This window comes from Aspergillus flavus, chromosome 1, assembly GCF_009017415.1.
Source record: "Aspergillus flavus chromosome 1, complete sequence".
In the NCBI taxonomy this organism is placed as follows: Eukaryota; Fungi; Ascomycota; class Eurotiomycetes; order Eurotiales; family Aspergillaceae; genus Aspergillus; species Aspergillus flavus.
Genome location: NC_092406.1, coordinates 565949 through 589111, shown reverse-complemented (window position 1 = coordinate 589111; position 23163 = coordinate 565949). Strand labels below are relative to the sequence as shown.

Below are 23163 nucleotides of genomic sequence, written 5' to 3'. Positions count from 1 at the left end.
GCGCATGACGAGTACCTACGTCTATCGCATATGATACTATCTACCCCAAAGTTCACAAAGAAACTTGATCCCAGGGCTTCAAAAATGACCTCGCAAACTTGGGTTAGTGACAGTGAGAGTATTCTTAGTGTTTTGGGTCCGTGGACTTGAATTTAAACTGCGAAAGCTCCGAGATAATCTATTCGAGATCGTCTTTTTGGTACTCAGTCCCATTATACGCGCCAGTATCTTTACCTTACCTTCAACCGTTTCCCACACAGTATCGATTTGTCACGACCTGGTTTTACTGAGGCTACCCCACATAGTTCGATTATAGCCCCGGGTACTAAAAGCGTAAAGTACACTATCTAGTACTTATGCCCAAAACTATTGACTTTCAATCGAAGAACCGGGGTGGGGGAGAAAATGGATTTTAAGGCGCCCTGCCAAGCTTAAGCCCAGGCGGCCTAATAGCGAGGATCCCATCCAAAGCGAAATAGTATTTATTTCGCGGAACAACCTATCTCACTCACGATAAGCATCCTACATCTTATGCATCGCTCTCCAACATGAAGCTTGCCTCGCTACCCCTTACCACCTACGGCTTCCAATTGCTAATGTTTGGTCGTCGAAAAGAGGGTCTCACCCCGGACCAATACCGCGACCACTACGAGAATGTTCACATCCCCCTCATGAAGAACCTAACCGGAGACACCTTCCCTCTGACTCACGTGCTACACTACGTAAAACGAGACGGGCCGCCTGACTTTCCTCCGGCGGTCTTAATGGGGAACCAGACGGACTTCGACTATGACGCGGTGGCGGTACTTACGTATCGCGATAAGGCGCATTTTGACGCCAACTGGGCTTTTTTTGAGGACGAGGAGACGTCTAAATTGATCAAAGAGGATGAGGAGAAATTCTCAGCGTGGGTGACGGGTGTTTTGATCAGTACTGAATCGACTGATACGAGAAATTAAGAATATACGCCCAGCTAAGAAGCCAGCGGCCCGCAACATGAGGTCTCGTTCGTTATCGCAAGAATGGCCATGGATCACGACCCAAAAGATCAAGAAAGAGCTCTCAATTTGTCAATAATTAATTCATCTTTACCCGTATCAATAGTGCTCAAAGCAAAAGCCTCATATTTGCGGGTGCGGGATGGGGTCTAGTGTGTTTTGATCAGAGACGGTAGTCAACATGGACAGAGAAAAGCGTGAAGCGGTAGAATAACCATGAACATGAGGATTCACTTCGATCATAGTGCAGGTGAAGCAGGTTTTGGTCGATCAATCCCACCCTGTATTGCAAAGCATATAGTCGCTTGAGAGAAATATGGTCTTTGGGCTCCTATCACAGACGTTTCCACATGCATTGGCCCTTTCGGCTCGGTCCACCTCTCAAGTAAAATCTACGGTGTGTCATAATCTATCACAGCATATAGCCCCGAAACATGACATTGGTCGTCCATATAACATAGCATGCATGGGCAGACAAATAATGATGTAACCCCCGGAGGTCAACATCTACCACGAAGACGGAGAGAGCGCCCAGCGACACAGACCCAAACTCTATAACCTACAGATGGCCTAGACCATCTGGTTCCATAAGGCCCGAATTGATCAACCGTTTTGACTTGTGATATAAAGCCAATTCCTTATATACTAGTATTCTTATATTGTGTTTCCACCGGAACTTTCTCTGTATAAGCAATTACAATCCGCCATGCTGCATGAATTATATAATCATATCTCGATAGATCATAGCTGTCATTCAATATAGGTACTCCTTCCACGTATACCCTCCATGAGCATATTTGAAATCTCCATCTTCAACTGATTCTCATTCAAGACGATACAAATATCCATTGCCAAGATGAATATTTCAACCGTCCTCGCCGTTGCGACAACAATCCTCTCCGGTGTGAGTGCTGGTCCACTTTTCTCGGAGGCCGACACTACCTCGGCAATCTGTTGGGAAGCATGCTTGCACCAAGATCCCATTGCCCGAGCTAATGGGAAAGTAAACTCTTTGATATTCTAGCGTGCCTATGCTGATCCGATATGTCATACATAGCACGCTAAGAAACTCGGGGTAAGCTTCATGCCATCTGAGCAAGGTTGAAAACCGTTAACTTACGGTTTAGCGTTGTTGCACTTGCTGTAAGGAGCGCCAGGTGCTGTCTTATGACTATGAACTGTTTGAGTGGGAGGAGTAATAAGGCTTTAGAGCAAGGCTTTTGTACGCTCACTATAGCGTATACCTCCCAATCCTCACGCATTGGTTCTACAAACCCGTCTATGCAATAGCCCAATTAATCTACGGCATAGTCACAGCTCCTCGTATCCCAAGATAGAAAATAAGTTGTAATTGGCGAGAAATCGTATCCTTTGAGAGGCTAATATTACCCCAGTGCCTCCAAGTCTGCCTGACAGCCGAGTCGCAAGGAACAAGTCTTCGTGTGTCTTTCACGTCTAAAATTAATGTAAAGCCGTATAACCACATGCAAATACAATAATGTAATTAGAATGCTTGACCGAATATTGAAGACGGTCTGCCTTTCAACCTTGGACTATTGCAATTCTGAAACACTCCAAAGCTGCATGTAAAGATAGTCTCAAGTCACTGCCCGCAAGTAGACTACCAGATATTCCTTTGCTTCTCCCTTCGAATGCACCCATCTTGGGGAACGCGGCCGGAGCACGACCTGGTTTGCAAAGACTAATCACAGGAAAGCCAAAGCTGATCGTTCAGCGGATATGTGAACCTCACCGACAGGTATATCTTCTTGAAAAGGTACATTTGCGCCTTCGATAATCATCTCTTAGAGGCGCTATTACGTAGAAGCTACATCTACTAAATCAACCCAAGTGGTAAATAAAATGTGGTGGAGAGGATCCCTCCAGAGACGACACATGTGGAATTAATATGTCCAGCATCTAGTTTCGATCTTGTTCTTCGGAAGTTAAAACAACATCATAGTGCAAATAAGGATAGATCTCTTCGAAATGCATTGGTTAAAACAAGGAAACCTCTAGCGGACACATCAAACCCGACCAATACTTTTGCATATATGTCAAGCTCGTCAATTGAAGCTATCTCAGCGACTTTCATCGCAGCGTACTCAAAAACACTCCCCGCATCTAGAAAACGTCTGATGTTCCTAATAACTCGAGAGCTTGTGGCTTTTCAGCCACCTTTGGGATTTCAATCACATCCAAGTATGTGCATTAGAGCTGACGCTTCCCGTCATACTTCCAACGGTGAACACAGATGCATGGAACAGTCGCTACACAGGATTGTAAGAGTTATGGAATCGAACTTTCTTTCTTATCGAAAAATCACAGCTTCTAGGTTACCACTATACGACGATGCCGTCTTAAAGAAAGACTATCGACCTGTTCCGCGAAATTTCTCCGGACTACCATACTGTTGGTGTTCAAACAAGGATAATTCAACCAAATACACAAGGCATGATTGCATAACAAGGTTAACAAGGTAGAAAGCCTCACGAGATAAACCACAACATTCACAATCTTTGACATATACAGGAACTTTAGGGGAGTGCCCGGTAGTACGGATCTCGTATACATTATTCATTGTACATACATCCCCCGGTTCAGTGAGACCTAAGATTCCAGTCCTTTAGTTTGGAGGCTTGGAGATTGGCGGGCCAGTATCAACAGGATCGGTGTTGACAACGTCTGCATACGGCCTCTTGATCCACCGTCGGAACGCATGGAAAAAGGGTTGCACAGTTGGACATCTAAATGGTTCTTGCGTAGCAATTCAGTCATTCTCTCAGTAAAGCCTTACCTACCGTGGATTAATGTATATACCATAAACCCTACCACCCTTTGACATATAATAGTCTTCCCCTTTCTCTGCTTCCCATCAGTTTAAGGTCAAGAACGCCCAATTCCATCCGCAGTTCACCAAAACAACATCATTCTGAGATAATTTTACCTATCTACTTGAATTTTCCAAAATGAAGCTTTCAACCATCACCCTTGTAGCTGCATCGATTCTCCTCTCCGGAGCAGCTGCCACCCCGTTTGAATCAGCCGAGGTCTGTCGGAAAGCCTGCTATAGCCACAAACCAAAATGCCCACGCCATTGGGTAAGTAATCCAGCGAAATAGGTATTTCAACTCCTAACCAAGACTAACTCTTCCATCAAAGTACCCCAAGAAGATCGGTGTAAGTCTTACAAGCAAATTCTTGTAACTTTCATGTCCTACTCACAGGATATACTAGAAATGCTGGACTTGCTGCCAGCACCGGAAATCCGACTATTATGAAGATGACTGCGGATATGACTATGAGGAGTTTGAGTGGGAGTAATTTGTGAACTTTTTCATACACATCCATGTGTAACTGGGGGAACACGTGAACGAGCTGAAACTGGGCTTTTTGTTATCATCGTATTTCATCAGTTACGCGGTTGAGACTGGAGGTATGGAGTCATAGTAATTCCTGGACCAAATGCAATCCCGCATACTCAGTTTGATATTCCTGTTAGAAAGCCTTGGTCGTGTCAATATTAATCCACTCCCCTCGTATTGTGGTATTAACGGAAGTTATCAAGGAGGTGAGTATTCTCTCCTGGCAAACGACGACCAAATAATATTTATATCCATACTATACTAGCACTAAAACGATGAGCATGAGCGTCATTACCCATGATGCCGATCAATCTCTCTGAAGCGAGTATTGCAGTCATATTTAACTCCGTTAAACCCCGACAGTGAATGATATTATTTAAGAAATACCTCACACAGCATTCCTACTAATATTTTATCTCAAACAATTGGCCACCAATGAGTAAGTCCTCTGCCTCAATTATGCGAATAATAATACCGCGGTTAAAGTGGATTTCCCTTTTGGACAAGGAGCTTTATCGGAAACGTGAAGACAAATTAGCCGCTTGGTATTTGTTCGCCTAAAGAACCTTTAATACAAGAGACCACTTGCTAGTACGAATTGGACAAGGAGTTCATGTTGCAGGATGCCAAACACTGCCAATGAGGTGAAGGACTAGTACCAGATAGATCCTCCGATATACACTAACGTAATCGGTAAGCGAGCTGCGTAGGTCTGTATTCCATACAAATTGGTCCTTTTTAAGACTTGGATATCTCCACAACCTGGTGTAGTAGGAATATAAAACTGATATAGGATATATATTTATATATAATATATAATATATTAAGTTGAAAAGCTAAAATAACAAATAGTTCTGTCAGTATTGAATATTACAGCTGTATTTTTGGTATTTTTAGTCTGTAGTCTAAGAATACAAGAAAAAAAATTTTAGAAATTAAATATAGACTTATATAGATACTCTTATACTATATCTTAAATTTTATATCTATACTAATTCTGGTTGTGAAGATATCTGAGTCTTAAAAAGGGCCAATTTGTATGGAATACCGACCTGCGCAGCTTGCTTGCGTACGCAGCTCGCTTACCGATTACGTTAGTGAACATTGATTAGCTAATCTAACCAACTGGGGCGAGAACAAGGCATAGTGGCCCTCCAATATTGACTGCAGATTTAGTACCATGCCATAAAAGACTTCCATTATCTGACAGTAGTCAAGGTCCCGAATTGCGGCATCCCGAGGATTGGGTTCCGAACCCACGATCTTCCGAAGGAGCGTGGATCGTACTAATATAACTCAGTACTTATCTTTCATACTTTGAGCTCAATTCCACAGCGCATCAGAACCTCGATAGAACGTCATCCGGTGGAGAACCGCTGCTCCGCATCGAATAGAGCTCCTTGGGTAGTCCGCCGGGAGTGATTTCGAAGCATGCTATTCTAAGAAACAACACGAAGAGTAATTCGCCATGACGTCATAAGCTCATAGTTCGCTAGCATATTGATTCGGATTATATTCGTAACCCCAGCCCCTGAGACGTTCCCCGGATGACTGGCTCAGGAACTAACATGTTCCGTGGCATAGCAGCTGATCTGCCCCTATTCTGGTTACGTTCAGCATTGCTTCTTCTAGAGAATCTGTCAGCAAGGGTCTCAATAATTGGGCCCACCGAGGTAGACCTCTGCAGTGAATCGCGGCAGATTATGATATCCGGTATGCCCCACAGAATCGGGAAGTATATTACCGTCCCCTGGACGACGCTAAACATGCAGCCAAGATCCTGCAGAAGAGGACAATCAGACATTACCAATTAAACCAAACCCTTTGAGACTATATTGAGGATTATATCATCCAGGGCTCGAGAGGGGTCATTTTAGCAAATCATCGGTAACACTAACATCCGCATGTCCGAAATTGCAGGACAGCATTCCGAAATGTGGTGTGGTTGGAGTCGAACCGACGTGGCATTTTTCCCGCATTTTTACCGGGGGCCGGGCGATCCCCCCGCGTAATGTGGGTGGCCAGATTAAAAAGAAACAAACATCACCGCTCTTGCCAGCTTTTGCTGCAATATCCGTTGACGAACTTCTAAAATAGAGGGAATTGCGAAAATGAAGGGTCTCTATCTCACAGCCGCTCTATTCGGAGCATCTTCCACGGCATCTAAACTCTATGCTGCGTCATATGCGGGCGCAGTTACCACGCTGGAGCTCGGCAGGTCCGACGCAGGTTATGAGTTGAAGACGATCTCAGACACGACCGACTGCGGCCCCAATCCTTCTTGGCTGATGCTGAATGACGATAAGAGCCTTCTCTTCTGCCTCGACGAGGGCCTCAATGGACCGAACGGCACATTAACTTCCTTCGAAGTTGGCTCCGATGGGTCGCTGTCTAAAGTTCATCAGTTGCAGACTGTACTCGGGCCCGTTCAATCACACCTTTATACTGCGGGAGATCGCACATTCTTTGCCGTGGCCCACTAGTAAGCACCCGAAGTTCACCATAGCCCCATCTATGCCCTGATGTCTAATGACGATTATCCTGTATAGCTCAGGGTCATCGGTGACAGCATATGCCCTTGACCCCAGTGGTGTCTTTACCCGTCGCCAGACCTTCACATATAAGCTGGACGGTCCTGGTACGGATCCCGACCGGCAGGATGCACCACACCCCCACGGTGTAGTCCTTGACCCCACAGGTCAATTCATTCTGGTTCCTGATTTAGGAGCCGACCTCGTACGCATCTTCCGCATCAACCCTTCATCGGGGTTGTTGGAGCCGCAGACACCTTTGGCTGTGTCTCCAGGATCTGGCCCCAGACACGGCACATTCTGGACGCCCAAAGGCGCACGTCCCGGCCGAGCTATCGACACTCGGTTTTATTTGGCATCGGAGCTTAACAGCCATTTGACGGGATACAAAGTTCACTATCCCAAGAATGGTACGATCGCTTTTGAGAAGTTCTTCGAGACTACCACGTATGGTGGACCGGAGCTGCCAAGCGGTGCTACTGCTGCAGAAATCGCGATCTCGGTGGGTCCCTTTCTTGCAACTCAGTATATCCTCTAAAGAATACAAGCTAATATTTTGCCATTGTCTTACCTGAAACAGCCTGCCAACAACCATATCGTGATTAGCAACCGCGAGGACAACAAGTTTGGCACCAACAATGACACCATCTCCGTGTTCTCCTGCGCTGATGCCAGCGGAAAGTTATCTACTAATGTCACACACACCGGTTTGTATCCGGCGTATGGCTCTATTCCCCGCCAGTTTGAAATATCAGGCGAGGATAAGGCGATCGCTATTGCGTTACAAAGTAGCCATCGCGTGGCCGTAGCTGGCTATGATGATACGACGGGAGGTGTTGGCCCGCTTCTGGCACAGAAGGACTTGGAGGGTGAGATTGTGTGTGCCGTTTGGGATGATTGATAGAGTTGCAAGACCTCGGATTTCTGTTGAGGCTACTGAGTAAGGACTTCTCTATATGTTGGAATAGACGCGACAAGATATCTTGTACAAGAAACCGAATGAAAAGCAGGATAATTTATGCTGAAGCAGTGCGCATGGACGATTTTATAATACTCCACATCACAGTAGTCTACCGTTACTAGGTCTGTGCTCCCCTGTTGCCCCATGTATCGGCTCCTAATTCCGTTTAGTGCACATTGTCTCTCACGGCATTGGCCCTGAAGATACTTTTACCTTATCATTTTATCTAATCTCCGTAACTTAACGACGGAGCTGGTAAATCCTAGCGCAACAGCTGCCATCCGCTTCATATTACCGCATTCGGTAACTCAGACCGACTCCGAGTTTGATTGGACTTGCTAGTTCACGTCAGTCAATACGACTCATTCCAAGAAATCTCTTACACCATTAGGACTTGTACCATGACCTCCCCTACGGCGGGGAATAAGATCCTCTTATAAGTCGTGTCATCCCTTTCTGAGGAACCCATTCATATTGCCAGTTCTGCATATGATGCTTAACAAGAGAAAAGTAATAAACTTACGAGGTATAACCGATGCTATGGGTCGACCGGCAATGCACCAATTATGGATCCCCTATTCTCTCCAACCTTGCCCCGTAGGACTCCAAAGTGGAGATATGTCTCGTCTGGCCATATGTCATATCTCCGAGGAACGGGAAAAATCCTATCCCCTGTAGTCAAAGGCATTCTAGGTTATGATTAAAGGTATTGATTGCTGCATAGTTCAATCAGTTAGCAACATACACAGTAAGATATATTATATTCAACATGGAAGTCTTGCCTGGTAGCTACGACTGCCGATGACATCTGATATCGGAACGTCAGCACCGTGACTCACGAGCCACACACAAACTTATGTCTATCTCCGCGGGCCTATTGGCGGTATCAATGCATGCCAAGCGTGTGGTATCTTGATGCGTGGATATTGTTCGGCCTGCAAGTATGTGATAGTTACTAACAGCCTTCGGAGCTGACTGATACCCCTCCTCCGGTCTATATTAGCGGGGTCTTGCTCTCTGTTTCCCCTTCCCTGTCATTCACTCTCATGGTCTGTCTGCTAGCAGTCAACAGTTTTAGTCTGGGAACCATCATGGCCGACGAAATACCACATCATGTCAATGATGGTAGGAACTCCGAGAGGAATATGGAAGCACAAAGCGCATTTGCGTCTACTTTGGTAGTAGATGTCGAGAAGTCTCTGCATAGCAAAGGAGCCGATCCCAGCAAGTGTTCCACAAGTTCGAATGGCATATCTGTTAGCACTCCTACGAATCAGGCCGGCAGTAATGCAGTCTACGCTGCCAAAGCACAACTGCTGAATCAGGCGTTGGTGGACATGAAAATGGGCCGATACCAATGGGTACTCTTCATCATCACCAGTGTAGGATGGTTTCTTGACAGTGTAAGCAGACTCCATCGGAAGGATTCGCCTCGTGAAAACTAACCTGTACCTAGTTCTGGATAATGTCATTCGTCGTTATTGCCCCGTCAGCCTCGAATGAAGCCCAGTTCTTCTTCCCCGGAGATAAATCGTCCTATCTGTTCGTCAGTCTGGCCGTCGGCCTAACGGTTGGCGCAACTGCCTGGCCATGGATGTCAGACATCCTGGGCCGTCGGTGGATCTTCACAAGCACAATCGTCCTTATGGGCATGGGAGGACTTGTCGGTGCCGGCATGCCTTCCTTTACCGGTCTCTGTGTCGTCGGCTTCGTGGTAGGCTTTGCTGTCGCAGGTAACCAGCTAGTCGATGCCATCATCCTGATAGAGTCGCTTCCGGCTTCCCATCAATTCTTGGTTACCGTACAAGGGGCGTTCTGGGGCTTGGGCCAGCTAGTCTCAGCCGCGGTTGGATGGTAGGTCACTCAGAGGGCATATCTCAAGAGCATATCTTGCTAATATCTCCAAGGGCGTTCATAGCAGGATATACCTGCGGCACCGGCCCCGACGCAATCAGCACATCACAAGCTCTATCAACCCACTCCTCCCGCGCCGAAGGATCAACACAATCAAGCCAGAGCAGCACATCCTGCCATTACGTTTCCAACAAAGGCTGGCGATACCTATGGTGGACATTCGGTTGCATCACACTGTTCCTCTACCTCTGTCGCTTCGTATTTCCCTTCCGCGAGACACCCAAATACCTCCTCTCCAAGCGCCGCGACGCCGAAGCCGCCCAACTAGTCAACAACATAGCCACATATAGTAAACGCGGTACCTGGCTCAGCGAAACCTCCTTCGCAAGGGTCGACTCAACCATTGACGCCACCGAATCCCGTCGAACTCCACGTCTCCGCTCCCTTATCTTCGCCCTTCAGCCCACCGGCCTCCCCATTCTCTGTCTCCTCTGGGCCCTAACAGGCCTCACATTCCCCCTCCACAAAACCTCCCTCACAGCCTACCTCGCCTCAACCCACAACATCGCCCCCATAACCGCCACAACAGTAACAACCCCCTACCTCTACACCCACTACCTCTACACATCCCTCTGCGCAATCCCCGGCCCCATCATAGCAGGTATGCTCATCCAAACAAAACCCTTCGGCCGCAAACGCACCGGCTCCGCAATCGCCCTTCTCACCGGCTTATTCATGCTCCTTGCCACACTGGCTCGATCAAGAAACGCCCTCTTGGCTTTTGAATGCGTCCTTTCTTTCCTGCAATTTGCGGACTTGGCGGTTTTGACGACGTATACGGTTGAGATCTTTGCGGCGCCAGTTCGGGGCTTTGGGGTCGGTGTTATGGGGTTCTTTTGGGGGGTTTTTGGACTTGTGGCGATGATTGCGAATACTTTTGCTGGGGATGTTGTTGCGGGAGGTGCGGCGGTTTGGTTTTGTGGTGCTGTTTGGGTTGTTATGAGTGGTGCTTGGTTGACGTTGAATGAGACGAGGGGTTTTGCTGCTGCGTAGGTGTTTGGGTATTTTTATTGGTGGGTTGGTTGTGAAGGTTAAGTTGTGTTGTGATCAATGTATAGTGGAAGTAAGTGTTGGGTGTTGGTTATATATATATTCGAGAGGATGTAGCGGTCACGCCATGAGTCGCGGATTCGGGGTTGAGATAATTGCTGACTGAGTCACTGAGTATGGAAAACCATATACCGGGTCTAGAATTATCAAATTGATTAAAATATGAAATGCATAGAGCCCAGAGTACATACCCCAAGCACAGACATACTACTCCGTACAATTGAAACAACGGTCCAACCGCCACTAAAGCGACCCACAACCCAAGATAAAAACCAAACTCTTTCCCCCATCACATGACATCCACCACCACAACCAAGAAACAACCCAAAACACCCAAGATGACCACACAAAACAAGAACCAATACCATGAACTCCCAATAAAACCCCATGGCATACTCTGGCAAGAAGACTTCATAACCCCCACCCACGAAGCGCAACTCATCTCCATCTTCCAAAACCAACTAGAATGGCCCACCCGAAACGGCCGAATATCACTGCACTACGGCTACTCATTCGACTATAAAACCTTCGGCATAGACCCGGACATTCCCTACAAGGAATTCCCGGACTGGCTGCAACCGCTCATCCCAACTACGGAGGGTCGGCCCCCGGAGCAGGTCTGTTTGCAGTACTATCCGCCAGGCAGCGGTATTCCGCCGCATGTAGATGCGCATATGGCGTATGACCAGCTTTATGCGCTGTCGATTGGGGCGCCTATTATGATGCAGTTTCGGCGGGGGGAGGAACGCGTGGATGTGGATTTGGTGCCGAGGTGTATGATGCAGATGACGGGGGAGTCGAGGTTGTTTTGGACTCATGGGATTAAGAAAAGGAAGAATGATATCCTTGCTGATGGGACTGTTAGGCCGAGGGGGGATAGGTGGAGTATTACTTATCGGTGGGTTAGGGAGGGGGAGTGTGAGTGTGGGGATGTCGAGGTTTGTGATGTTGCGCAGAGGAGGATGGGGGTTGAGAAGGAGAAGAGGAGTTTGAAGGAGTTGGCTGCGAAGGAAGATGGTGGGGTGTCTGGTTGAGGTTTTTGGTTCTATGTTGAATAGCATATTATGTTCAATATCGTCGAATGTATTATACCCATAATTATACTGTCCTTGTGATTCATCGAGTCGTGTCTGTTCATGTTGATTATATTGGTACGAAGAGCCCTCCTAGGCAGGCCACAGTTTACTGCATGGACACAACTTCTAGAACACCTGGTTCGTATTTTCAATATTTTCTAAGATCTGCTAAGTCCTCCAGTCTCCAGTTCCACCTGTGGGTTCACAGAATGGTCAAACAATACTGTATGAACCTAAGGGCAACCGGTCGAGGGGTAGTTGCAGTTATCGCCGCTACCGCCAGTGATGCTCACTCCATCAAACACAAAGTTGGAGCAGCTGTCATCTCCACAGAGAATGTAATAATCCTTACCGTCACTCATCGTTCCTGTAACATCTACGAAAGTGACATTGGCAATGGTGACTCCGTTCGTAGGTTCACCGGTAGGACCGCCATTCAAGTAGTCTTGCTGCACATCGATACCGTAGTCGCTAATGTCGGACAAGGTGATGTTCTCGTAGCGAATGTTGTAGACCTCGCCGGTCTCACCCGAGTTAGTCTTGATTCTACAACCGTTCTGGCTGCTGATCACTTGCGAATTGGAGAAGGTGACTCCGTTAACCGTGTTGTCGCTCTTGCCGCCAATAGAGCCGATGCTAAGACCATGACCACCGTAGCAGTACATTCCGTCGACGACGATATCTGTTCCGCTAGTCACCGCGACACAGTCATCCTGGTTGTGCACCCAGGTGTTCTCCAAGGTGAAGTAGCTGCTTTCCTTGATATCGAAGCCGTCGGAATTGTGTGCCGCAGGGTCACCATCGCTCTTGCTGTTGGCGGCATCGCCGGCGGAATTGTTGAGGGTCAGGCCGGAGACAGTAAGGTGCTCGGTGCTTTCAATCTCGAAGCAGTGGACGGGCCAGTTTTGGATGTAGAGGTTCTCGATGCGGGAGTTGTACATGTCCTTCACTACGAAAAAGTGGTCGGGCCTAATGAGGTTAGTAGTGGCTTTTGCTTAGTGGTATTTCTAAAGACTGACTTGTCCGAACCACCATTGGAACCCTGGCCATCCCAATATGCCGCGCCATTGCCGTCAATGACGTGTCCCTCAACACCAGTAATGGTAACGCTGGTCCCAGAGACAACGATAGGATCAAAGTCACTATCAGCGGTGTCTCCGAATGTCTATACTACCAGTTAGTGCTCACTCCCGTCCAAGGGGTATATGAACGCACAGTCTTGCCAGCAAAGATTACAGCAGCGCCAGTCTGCAGGCCTTGGAGGTCGATTGTGCTGGAAGGGGGTGCATAGATGTCGGACAAGAGAATGTTGGAGCAAGACGCGACAGCGGACGAGATTGCAGCGTACTCAGTTACGGTGCAGGTCGTTCCACCGTTACCGGTAAAGGATGAGCTGGCTGTTGGTACAGAAACCGGGGTAGTGACCACTGCTGTGGAAGATGTGGCTGCCTTTGCGACCTTAACAATATGGGCAGTGCTCGTCTTGAAGGTAAAAGACGTAGGGGTAGCAGTTGCTGAAGTAATATAAACAGAGGACTAATCGTATGTGTTAGTCCAGTCCCAAAGCTACTTTGGTGAGATTTTGACTCGACGCCTACCACGCTAGATGGAGTCGCAACAGTAGGAACCGCTGCGGTGCCCAGGCAGCTGCATGCGCTGGATAGATGCTTGGTTTTGTAGTCACAATTGCTGAGCAAGGCCTCCGGTACTCCCGTGGTAGCTGTCACTGTACTTGCAGTGAAGGTGGCACAGAAGCTAGAAGCGGCCGCAGAAGAAACCGAGTAGACTGAGGCGCAGCTATGGCCTGGAGACTTTGGGTTGTCACACCCAAAAACAAGTGGAAGGAACGAAAGAATGAGCGCACTGCGCTTCATGACTGTCAATGGGTAAAGGAAAGACTAAATAATTGATTAAAGATAGTAAGAGAATGTAAAGTGCCTGGATATTCCACAGACCAGGTCCAAAGCAGCATACTTATAGAATCTGACACTGTATTGATACTACTCAACTAATCTTACCTAGGAGCCGTGGTGGATCTCGGTCGATTCATGGTTGATAACGGAAGTTTCAGAAGCTACCAGGGGCTGAGTGCCTCTCTCCCGAGAGGTCCGATGGTTAACTCGAGGCGTTTCCTACCCGATCCACAATATGTTTGCCGGTCTAAGCTGGATAATACGTCCTAATGGGTCGTGCGCAGTCAATGTCTGGGTGGTGGGGGGATTGCGTCGGCTCCGTGCTTTAGCGTGTGGAAATTGCACTACTATTGATGGCCTTTTCCTAACACGGAAAAGAACTTGTCTACTTTGGCATAAGCCAAGTGACATATAAATTGCGGACGGAGTGGATTCTTCCTGCAATTGGAGGGCTTTTGCAGTTCGGACTCCTCTATCGCTCAATACGTAGGTCCAATGTTCAACAGCCGAGCTAAGTCGGCAATTTCCACCCGGTCCACAAATCATGAAAGTCCTTGAAATAGCAAGCGAGAAACCATGTGTTTCACCACGGATAACACTGACTCAAGCATGGCCGGGTTAAGCCTTCCATTGGCAAAGCTTGTTTGACCTTGGCAAACTGGACAAGCCCGCCAAGTGACGGAACCCCTCAGGTATGCTGCTAATTTACGTTGGATGGTCTTTTGCTTTGTTTCTCTCCTCATTTTCCTTTTCCCTGTCTGGGTTGATTTTTTATTATCAAGGTAGTTACAATTCTTTAATATCTTTATTTCGATTTTATGAACGGAATAAAAACGAGACCCGGTGTTTTAGTAGTTTTAGTATTGCTATTCAGTGGAACCACGATACGTCAAGAACAATAAAACTCGGAGAAAGCAGGCTTGGCGACTAGAAAGGAGAACCAAGGAAGACATGGTAACAATTTGAATCAAGGCAGATTATTGAGGAACCCCGAAACCCAGGAGACTTTTGTATGGAATTGTTCTAGGTAAATCGTGATCCATAGCGTAGTGAAAGGCTCTCGATCATGATTGGGTGACTAGCAGCTCATACCAATCAATCAATAACTTCAGCTCGTTCAAGAAAGCTGATAAAGCAAGGTTGACCCATAAAGTCTTTGCTCACAAAGTGGACTTGGCTTTGCAAGAAACGACGTTGACCTAGCATGCTTTGGACTTGCGGGATAATATGGCCTCTAGGAAAAGATTGGAGGAAAAACCACATCGCTGCTCTGTATAGAAACGGTCCAATGGTAAATTATGGGCCAATGACTGCTCCGGTCTAAAATTGAAAATGACCTCAACCGTTCAAACGTCGCCTCCAAGGAAGAATGCTGGGGGCTCGAAGCCAAGATTTGACTTCCATGCTACAGGTATGCAGGAGTCACGGGGTAAAAACGAGGCCTGGACTCTCTCAAATGGACCTCGAAGAGTCAAGAAAAAAAGAAAGAAAGAAAGAAAGAAAGAAAAATAAAAAAGAAGTTGTCTACATTGTGCTCGCACATACAGCGCAAAACAAAGTATCGTTAGTAATATGGATTGAGAAAGTTTTTATCTATCCTTTTAAATAACAAAAGGAAAAATCAATCAATGCGCTATTTCCAGCATTCTTCAAGAACGCCGAGCGATGACAATGCCACATACCGTGACGTAGAGAACATTCCACATCTGCCCTCAAGGAATGTGGATCAACTCATTCGGCTATAAATACGTCCAGTGCACTCGAACATGTTCAGTAGCATCTCTCAATAAACTACTTCTGAATCTACATAGCCGTTTTCTATTGATCATCATCCTAACTCAAATCTCAATATGAAGCCATCCTCCATTTTCTTCGCGCTCTTCTCCCTGATCACTGTTGCAGTTGCAGATAAAGTATGCACACCAAGCTTCGACTACTGCTCAGATGAGCTTATCAGCAAGAAGGGTAAGTCAAGGGGAATCCTTATGGATGTCCATGAGAAAATACTAACGTAGAATAGGATTCACGGAAGATGACCTCAAATCCGTGCTGAAGGGAACAGAGTTTGAGAAGGAAGACCTGAAGAACATTCTCTTCCATTGCAAGAATCCTGGTATTGTCGGTAGCCCAAAGCTCTGCAGTAGTGGATGCAAAGATTCGGAGCAAGAAGGTAGCCACAGTTGCTAAAGAGCATTTCATGTATCTCACATCTGAAAGTCTTGAAAAGTCTTGTTGTATCTGTACTTTTGTGGGTATTTATTCCATTTAATCATTAGCTGCATTCACCGTCAGAATTCGTTGATACATGCCCATGGCAAAGTATGGTAGTATCGGAAACGATGATATTGTTATCCCACAAGCCCGAAGGCGACCTGCACCGTATATTCCTTGCGATCAACGGCCATCAAAGCACCGTACTGCGGAGGCACCTGAGTGTTCTCTCAGCTATCGAACCGACTGTATCGACGGAAGCATTGAATAATGTCCGAAACTGCCCCACTCTTCATTCGAGCTGCGTAGCCATTGAGGTATAGCATTTTCGGGCGAGAGTTGCCACAAAAGGCTCTCACCGAATCGATCGGCGATAAGATAGAAGCGGAATCGCTTCCCCAGTCAAAGTAGAAGCTGCCATCTGGATCCATCGTGGCAATCAAACCATATCATTTATCGCTATATTGTGGAAGAGGAAGATTTCATAAAGTGCTAGGTGTGCTATATCAGCGCCGGCTGACCATAGTAGCTGTCGCCAATGACCTACTTCAAGACTTTACTTAGATGCTCTATAGACTATCCCAATCTCGCCCCTGCCTAGCAGCCCTACATTGCAACCCGTGCAATGTGTGGGCCTCACACAGGTATAACTTCACTACAAGATATTGCGATCAAATAGCAAGGAATCCCAAAACATGTCGGGGTCCTGTCCAATGGCTGATGATGGTTGGATGAGGTTTAACTGGTCTAGCCAGTATGCCTCACTGAAGCTATCGGGTATCATAGAAGGCGCAGGTGCTAATAGATCAAGATATTCCGGTCCACTAGAAGGGGATGGAGGTGACTGGACATCGTTCGCTGGCACACTATTCCGATGACTCAATTCTTGACGGAGACTCTGTAGTTCGAACCGAGGAGATACAACTGAGGATGACGGTGTGGCAGAAGTGTTGGGAGGAGAGTGACAGGCTTCCTTCAACTTTTCATAACATCGCTGAACGATGCCCAATCCTGACCTGGCAATTGGATTGTAGGGTTGTACGTAGGATAGTCGCTCGATTGCTTGCTGCAGAACATGGTAGACGTATTGTCTCGGTTCGTGACCGTGGGGTGGATACGATGCCACGATGATAGATAGTAGGATAGACGCGTCAATAGTATAGAACGCAAGCCCAAACAAGGGGTAGTGATGTTCACTCGTTTGCCCGAAGAATCGCTGCTGTGATCCTAACGTGGCCAGTGTCGCTTCCAATGCAGCCTTTCGGCTTTCTGCACTCGCAAGTATATGTGGTCGATGCAACGTCATAAAAAACAGGTTTGCGGTCATGAAAACCTCTTCACGAAGCTGAGGCAGAAACGAGTATTCTCCGTCCCAGGAAGTATCAGGACTTTTGAATCTAAGATATGGCGGCACATTTTCTAGCAACGATACCACCTGTTCGTGTAATCCTTGGATAATGTTATGATCCTTTAAGTGGGGCCTATCCGCTTTCAAGGCCCTCATCTCATGAAACTTGCAAGCCAACGCGTATCGAAATAAGCCTGCTGATACTGTGGTAGGCCCATTTGGAGATTCACCTGGCTGTACCGTCATTGGAACTGTCTTCGAGGGATCCTTGGGGATGTTACAGTCGATTGGCGGTTTCACATCACAGTCGTCCGGGTGGATGGTTCGTGGGCGGCCAAGGATCATGGCCATGAGACTTGAGATTAGTTAATTAGGAACGTCACATTCGTTCTCCGGTCTTTCTCACCTGTCCCAAACAAACAAGTTCATCCAAACTCGCTTTTTGAATTCATCATACCATATCACGCTCAATGTCTGTTCAATTCTATCGGGGCCTGATTGGTGAATGTCATGTTGCCGGTGTAGAGTAAGCTCCTGTGCTTGTCTTGATTAGGGTAACCATCAGCTATCAATCCGGGAACACAGAGGCGCGAAGTAGACTTACCTGATGGCATTTCCTGCACTATGCCATGCTTCAATACCCCTTCCATAATTCTTGAGCCAAGATGCGCGCAGAAAGTCTGCTAAGACAGCGGTGAGCGCTACACCGTGTCTACCCAACATTGTTACAAGCTCATCCCCTAATTCGCTGTACTTGTATGATGACGAAAGCTCTTTCGATGACAGCTGGGTCAGAGCGAGCGCGTCGGGTGGTAAAAATTGGAGTGAGAGGGCGACTACCTGGAATAGGAGAGCTGGAAAGTATTGTAACTCAATCGATAGCTCTTGGTTACTAAGATAATCAACGGGACGCATTTCGGTGGATTGCCAGCGTGAGAAGAGGTCGTCAAAGTAGAATCTTTCGAGTATAAAGTAATGCCAGTTCACTTCTGCGAAGAATATATCAACTAGTTGTTGTAGTACTGGTTTCGAAGGTAGCTGTGATATCAGCGTGCGAGCATGTGCTTTCAAAACAGGTGAACGGAACGGACGGTTATGAGTAGTTATAATTTGCCGAAACTCGTCCTCATCTTGCAGCACCTATCATCTATTAGCGGCGACACACAGCCATTGAGTTTCATCACTCGAAGACAGACTTCTTTCAATCCCACAAAAGCGTTACTCCCATTAACCAAAGAGTATCCGAGGCCTCCCGAGCCTTCAGCATTGCCGGCTGGAACAACCGGCGCACGATCCTGGCCATGCTCTGGCCCCAACACTCCCATTAGATCGGCTATCTGGCCAGAACTATGCATGGAATTAGAAAACTACGCTTTGTGGTAGCCATTGACGCAAGAGCACATACTTTTGACGCGCGTTATACACGCATTTCCTGGCGACGTTTCGCGCTAAGCAATTGTTACATGGGAACTTCCGGTCACACTGATGGACATTAGTTTAACAGTGTTAGAGCGTATTGGGAATCAGTCTTTGGTATACCTTTTGTTTCCTGCGATGGCACTCGGAACATGATGTGATGATCCGCTTACGCTTTGACGGTAGACGGGTATCAGTCGCATACATATCGAATACGTATGTGTATATAGTCGGTGCCAAACGTCAATTTACGGCTAGTAGGCAACTGGACACACACGAAGATTTGTCCAGTCGTATTGTGTTTCAGTGCACGTTTCTAGGAAATTCTCTCGTCATGCCATTTCCCAAGTATAGAGTAGCGAGCTGCTGGCAACAACTTAGATTGGGTAATCGCATGGAAATATGTGGTTGGTCCGGGCCGGAGTAATGTTCCGGAAGTGCGTTATGCAGATCCGGTTTGTGCTGAGATTATGTAGCTTAGCAATTTATGCATCCTTTCTTGGCCATGTATCATGTACTATACATACCTTGGACTACTTATAGTAGCACGTGAGCATTACTTGTTACATGCAAGAGCTACTCATAGCATTGTAAGTACCATAATGAGAGAATTATGTTTAGTAGAATTTCCGATGGGTGATTGCACGAGCGAACCGGATACATAAGGTACACAGTAGTGACAGTACTCCGTAGGAACACTACACGTGGGCGAGGCTGTAACCAGGCAGCAAAGGCGGTGGCTTTCCTGTTTGGGACTCATTGCTTCATTCACAGTCAGTACCAGCCGATGTAATTATTTCCCGTTACCTACCTCACGCTCTCATCATATATTTATTCTTATTCTACTTTCCCCGCAGTCACCCTGTTATCCCAGCCTGCCACTCCCTCTTTTAGCGACCTTAGTGCATGCGCCCCCGCCCCCCCCCCATCGCCGTCACTCCGCTGACCATGCCCCGCAAAGAGTTCCAGAGGGATCTCATTCAAGCCTCAGTGCCAGGGCGATTTCCCCATCTGAAAGGTGTTAGGGCAGGCGAAGAACATGGCTCAGTCCTGTTTACCTACACAGTACCTTTTAGCACTCAGACGATTGATTTTCAGACATCGGTATTAAGTATGAGCCTTTGCCCTTCTCCTCAAACTACCGACTGCTACTAAACTGCACATGGCAGACACTGACGACTATCCCGGTCACCATACATACTTTACATTTGCAGCGAGCGACAACATTCCCGATGATGTGTCCAAGGCTATTGAACGTTTGCAACCGGTCTTTGCGGGGTTAGCAATTGAGCCGTTTCTGAAATGCATCAGCGACAGCATAGATGACGCTCTACTCGGGGTGGATTCTGCGTTGGATCTCCTCCACGAGAATCGCTCTGAAAGTGAAATTTTCTCCGGTGATGATATGGACTTTGATGCTGACTCTGTTGACTCTGACGCCCAATTTACACCGCCGACGGACCAAGCCAAGGTGATGAAGCAAATACGCTCAGACATGAGCGCTGTAAAAAAGGCCGGTTATCGAGTTGCCTTCCTTGGACAACTAACCGGATGTCTCATCATCTCGATCTCCTGTCGAATAGCAAAACTTGGTATTTCCAAAGTCGCCATGCAGGCTTGGAATGTCCGTCCTTCGCAATATCTGGTTCTACTTTTGCGATATCCATTTGGTTACCGCAACCTCGACCAGGTAATTTCCAAGTCCATCCCGAAGACACCGCTAATTCAGATGTACGTCGGTCTTTGTGATTCCTCCAAGCCTAGCTTGGCTGCGGCTACGCAAGCTTTCGTTTCGACAGAGACCGAAATCCCAGGAAATACCCAGAAGGTGGGACCAGATCTGCAGTCATTCTTCATTGGTGACTCATTGCATACACTTCTCAATACACATTTAATAGACTTAGTGCGGCACCGTCTCCAACATGGTTTCACGTGGACCGGTGCCGAGCTTTACTTGAGAAACAATCAAGGCAGGATCCAGGATTCCGAAGAGGTAGCACGCGAGGTGTACTTCGTTCCGGAGGCTTGGAATGACGCGACTCCGCGGTTCCTGCGAGCAGACCATATCTCCGAGGAAAAGTCGCCATTATCCCTTCCTCTAATTGCAATACAATTCATCCTTCGGAGGTTTGTTAAGTGCACCGAGTTCTGCCTCAATTGTTATTGCAAGGTCGATGCGGGTTTCGAGGCACTTATGCCCTATGTCTGCTCAAACAGCCTGTGTCTTTACCAGTACATGAGGCTTGGTATGGGGCCTAGACTGGAGTGGGAGATAATATCCCAGCCGTATGTTGTCGATATGCTTGTCAGTTTTGCCTATGCTCGGGCACTGGCTGGCTACCTGGAAGACTTCCCCTTGGGTCTTGGAATGAATGTCCCTACATATTATGCCACTGAAAACGACCAAATGATTTATCATGGACTGCTCAACAAAGCTACAATGGAGCTCGACGTCCATGAGATGCCAGATTTGAGAGTGGGCGATTGGATTGCGATTGTACCCTGCGGTGCACATATTCGCCATGGCCGGCCCCAGTGGCATTGTCGCGTGCAGGATGCCAATTCCCCGTCGTCTATTCAACTCACACCCCCAATTCGTAGAGAAATACCAAATGAACATGGTATTAATATGGAAGGCAGCGACGAGGTACAATTTGTGCGATACAAAGAATGCTTCGACGACTTACCTGACAGCGCAAAATGTGATGCGATTGTGATGCTTCTAGAAACGCTTCCCGACATCAACTCAATGCGATCATTTATTCTGAGCCACCCTAACGGTAATTCCAAAAGGATGTTGGCGTCGTGGTGCGATAAAATATCTCCAGCTGCTCTTTATGCCCTTAGATGGATTGTTGCATCAAACAGATCGTGCATCAGGTACGAGGACGATCCTGAACACAAATTACCCTACATGAATGGATACGCCCAGTTCAGACTCGCGCAGGGCGCACCAGATAAGGAGCAGCGTTTTGTCAGTGCAGTTAAGTCACTTTCTTCCTCCCATAACGCAGAGTACCCTACGCTATTTGCTTGGCATGGAAGCCCGATATCCAACTGGCATAGCATTCTACGCGAAGGGCTCCACTTCAAGAGAGTCTTGAATGGCCGTAGTTACGGACATGGAGTTTATATGTCGCCACAATTCGGTCATTCAATGACATACGCATCTTCCCAAAATTTGGCTAGAACCTGGCCCAATAGCATTCTGAACATTGACAAAGCCCTGTCGCTGAATGAAGTAGTCAATGCTCCCGAGCAGTTCGTGCACAACGGCAACTACTATGTGGTAGACAAACTGGATTGGATTCAACCAAGGTATCTCATCATTAGACATAAGAGTGCTTCTCTGATGACGGCCGATGCGGGATTGGTGCCATCGATTACCTATACTCAGCACCCTGATTACCAGGCCCTTGGCCCCAATCACCAAGCTCTGACGCTGCCTATCTCTGCTGTTAGCAGTCATTGGAGCCAACGGTATGCGGAAACGACAACGAGAAGTACATGTGAAGGGCAGCTGTCGCATAACGTGGCGCTGGTCTCCGATGATGACCGCGACAGTGTCACCACAATCGCTGACGATGACTGGCTACTCGACGCAGGCGCTATTGCTAGCACTGGTACTCACGACGAGGTAGCGAATGAGGCCTTCCATGATTTGTCTAAAACAGACTTTCGACCCGGAAGCCTGAAGGAGTCAACTTTGCAGTTACTTGGCCCGCCGAAGTATGCCACAACGTTGGCGACCAAGTCTCTACAGAGGCATCTCCAAGCCACATTGAAAGTGCAAGAACGGGAGCCCTTGCATGCACTGGGCTGGTATATTGATCCAGCCCTCGTCAACAACGTTTACCAGTGGATTGTGCAACTACACAGCTTCGAACCATCCCTGCCGCTGGCCAAGGATCTAAAGGCGGTGGGTTTGACAGCCATTGTCATGGAGTTGCGGTTTCCACCTCAATTCCCCATGTCACCTCCTTTTGTGCGCATTATTCGCCCGCGGTTTTTGCCGTTTAGTCAAGGCGGCGGGGGCCATGTTACGGCTGGAGGGGCGATGTGTATGGAGCTACTGACCAGCTCAGGTTGGTCCCCTGTATCCAGTATTGAAAGTGTCTTGCTGCAAGTTCGCATGGCTCTCACCAGCACGGATCCAGTACCGGCTCGCCTCGAGCAACGGCGTATGCAGGACTACTCTGTTGGTGAGGCTGTGGCTGCATATACGAGAGTGTGTCAATTACATGGGTGGGCAGTTCCCGACGACCTCAGGGAAGTCTCATGGTAGATGCAAAGGACGAACCTAGCATCGTCTCTATCAACCCGTATTACTACATCTCAATTGGGGGACTTTCCTACTTTGGGCATTCCGTGTCTCAGTTT

General features: G+C 47.5%; 10 protein-coding genes across 10 annotated transcripts; 8 read left to right on the top strand and 2 right to left on the bottom strand.

The window, feature by feature from the left end:
- Positions 1-548: 548 nt before the first annotated feature.
- Positions 549-959, top strand: F9C07_215 (EthD domain-containing protein; the record flags this gene model as incomplete). Its single annotated transcript, XM_041284391.1, has 1 exon — positions 549-959. One exon carries the CDS (start codon positions 549-551, stop codon positions 957-959), a length of 411 nt encoding a protein of 136 aa, XP_041141636.1.
- An 895-nt stretch (positions 960-1854) lies between these two features.
- On the top strand, positions 1855-2197 carry F9C07_214 (uncharacterized protein; the record flags this gene model as incomplete). The annotated part of the gene is made up of 2 exons (XM_071509168.1): positions 1855-2001; positions 2126-2197. The coding sequence occupies 2 exons, from the start codon at positions 1855-1857 to the stop codon at positions 2195-2197; spliced, it is 219 nt and encodes a 72-aa protein (XP_071365449.1).
- A 1637-nt stretch (positions 2198-3834) lies between these two features.
- F9C07_1009802 (uncharacterized protein) lies at positions 3835-4640 on the top strand. The gene is made up of 3 exons (XM_071507343.1): positions 3835-4099; positions 4161-4178; positions 4236-4640. Exons 1-3 carry the CDS (start codon positions 3968-3970, stop codon positions 4320-4322), a joined length of 237 nt encoding a protein of 78 aa, XP_071365448.1. The 5' UTR covers positions 3835-3967; the 3' UTR covers positions 4323-4640.
- Positions 4641-6474: 1834 nt separating this feature from the next.
- F9C07_2248753 (Lactonase, 7-bladed beta-propeller-domain-containing protein) lies at positions 6475-7917 on the top strand (the record flags this gene model as incomplete). The annotated part of the gene is made up of 3 exons (XM_041284392.2): positions 6475-6845; positions 6913-7396; positions 7475-7917. 3 exons carry the CDS (start codon positions 6475-6477, stop codon positions 7793-7795), a joined length of 1176 nt encoding a protein of 391 aa, XP_041141637.1. The 3' UTR covers positions 7796-7917.
- Positions 7918-8901: 984 nt separating this feature from the next.
- F9C07_210 (putative sugar transporter) lies at positions 8902-10762 on the top strand (the record flags this gene model as incomplete). The annotated part of the gene is made up of 3 exons (XM_041288976.2): positions 8902-9258; positions 9312-9709; positions 9763-10762. 3 exons carry the CDS (start codon positions 8902-8904, stop codon positions 10760-10762), a joined length of 1755 nt encoding a protein of 584 aa, XP_041141638.2.
- A 175-nt stretch (positions 10763-10937) lies between these two features.
- On the top strand, positions 10938-11990 carry F9C07_1009652 (uncharacterized protein). Its single transcript, XM_071507342.1, has one exon. It carries the CDS (start codon positions 11113-11115, stop codon positions 11851-11853), a length of 741 nt encoding a protein of 246 aa, XP_071365447.1. The 5' UTR covers positions 10938-11112; the 3' UTR covers positions 11854-11990.
- A 138-nt stretch (positions 11991-12128) lies between these two features.
- F9C07_208 (putative polygalacturonase precursor) lies at positions 12129-13769 on the bottom strand (the record flags this gene model as incomplete). Its single annotated transcript, XM_041288979.1, has 4 exons — positions 12129-12864; positions 12915-13060; positions 13111-13431; positions 13494-13769. 4 exons carry the CDS (start codon positions 13767-13769, stop codon positions 12129-12131), a joined length of 1479 nt encoding a protein of 492 aa, XP_041141640.1.
- A 1889-nt stretch (positions 13770-15658) lies between these two features.
- On the top strand, positions 15659-15995 carry F9C07_207 (uncharacterized protein; the record flags this gene model as incomplete). The annotated part of the gene is made up of 2 exons (XM_041288990.1): positions 15659-15773; positions 15829-15995. The coding sequence occupies 2 exons, from the start codon at positions 15659-15661 to the stop codon at positions 15993-15995; spliced, it is 282 nt and encodes a 93-aa protein (XP_041141641.1).
- A 567-nt stretch (positions 15996-16562) lies between these two features.
- Positions 16563-18464, bottom strand: F9C07_1007603 (uncharacterized protein). Its single transcript, XM_071507334.1, has 4 exons — positions 18208-18464; positions 17972-18140; positions 17774-17911; positions 16563-17722 (listed from the first exon to the last, which is right to left on the bottom strand). The coding sequence occupies exons 2-4, from the start codon at positions 18088-18090 to the stop codon at positions 16675-16677; spliced, it is 1305 nt and encodes a 434-aa protein (XP_071365446.1). The 5' UTR covers positions 18091-18140; positions 18208-18464; the 3' UTR covers positions 16563-16674.
- A 1225-nt stretch (positions 18465-19689) lies between these two features.
- F9C07_2058146 (uncharacterized protein) lies at positions 19690-23068 on the top strand (the record flags this gene model as incomplete). The annotated part of the gene is made up of 2 exons (XM_041288991.2): positions 19690-19894; positions 19953-23068. 2 exons carry the CDS (start codon positions 19690-19692, stop codon positions 23066-23068), a joined length of 3321 nt encoding a protein of 1106 aa, XP_041141643.2.
- Positions 23069-23163: the final 95 nt, after the last annotated feature.

Coding starts and splice junctions, on each gene's coding strand:
- F9C07_1007603 (XM_071507334.1), bottom strand. CDS start 18,090: ATGTTGGGTAGACACGGTGTAGCGCTCACCGCTGTCTTAGCAGACTTT. Junction 17,912..17,971: donor AGTGCAGGAAATGCCATCAG/GTAAGTCTACTT, acceptor ACCCTAATCAAG/ACAAGCACAGGAGCTTACTC. Junction 17,723..17,773: donor AACTTGTTTGTTTGGGACAG/GTGAGAAAGACC, acceptor ACTAATCTCAAG/TCTCATGGCCATGATCCTTG.
- F9C07_1009802 (XM_071507343.1), top strand. CDS start 3,968: ATGAAGCTTTCAACCATCACCCTTGTAGCTGCATCGATTCTCCTCTCC.
- F9C07_1009652 (XM_071507342.1), top strand. CDS start 11,113: ATGACATCCACCACCACAACCAAGAAACAACCCAAAACACCCAAGATG.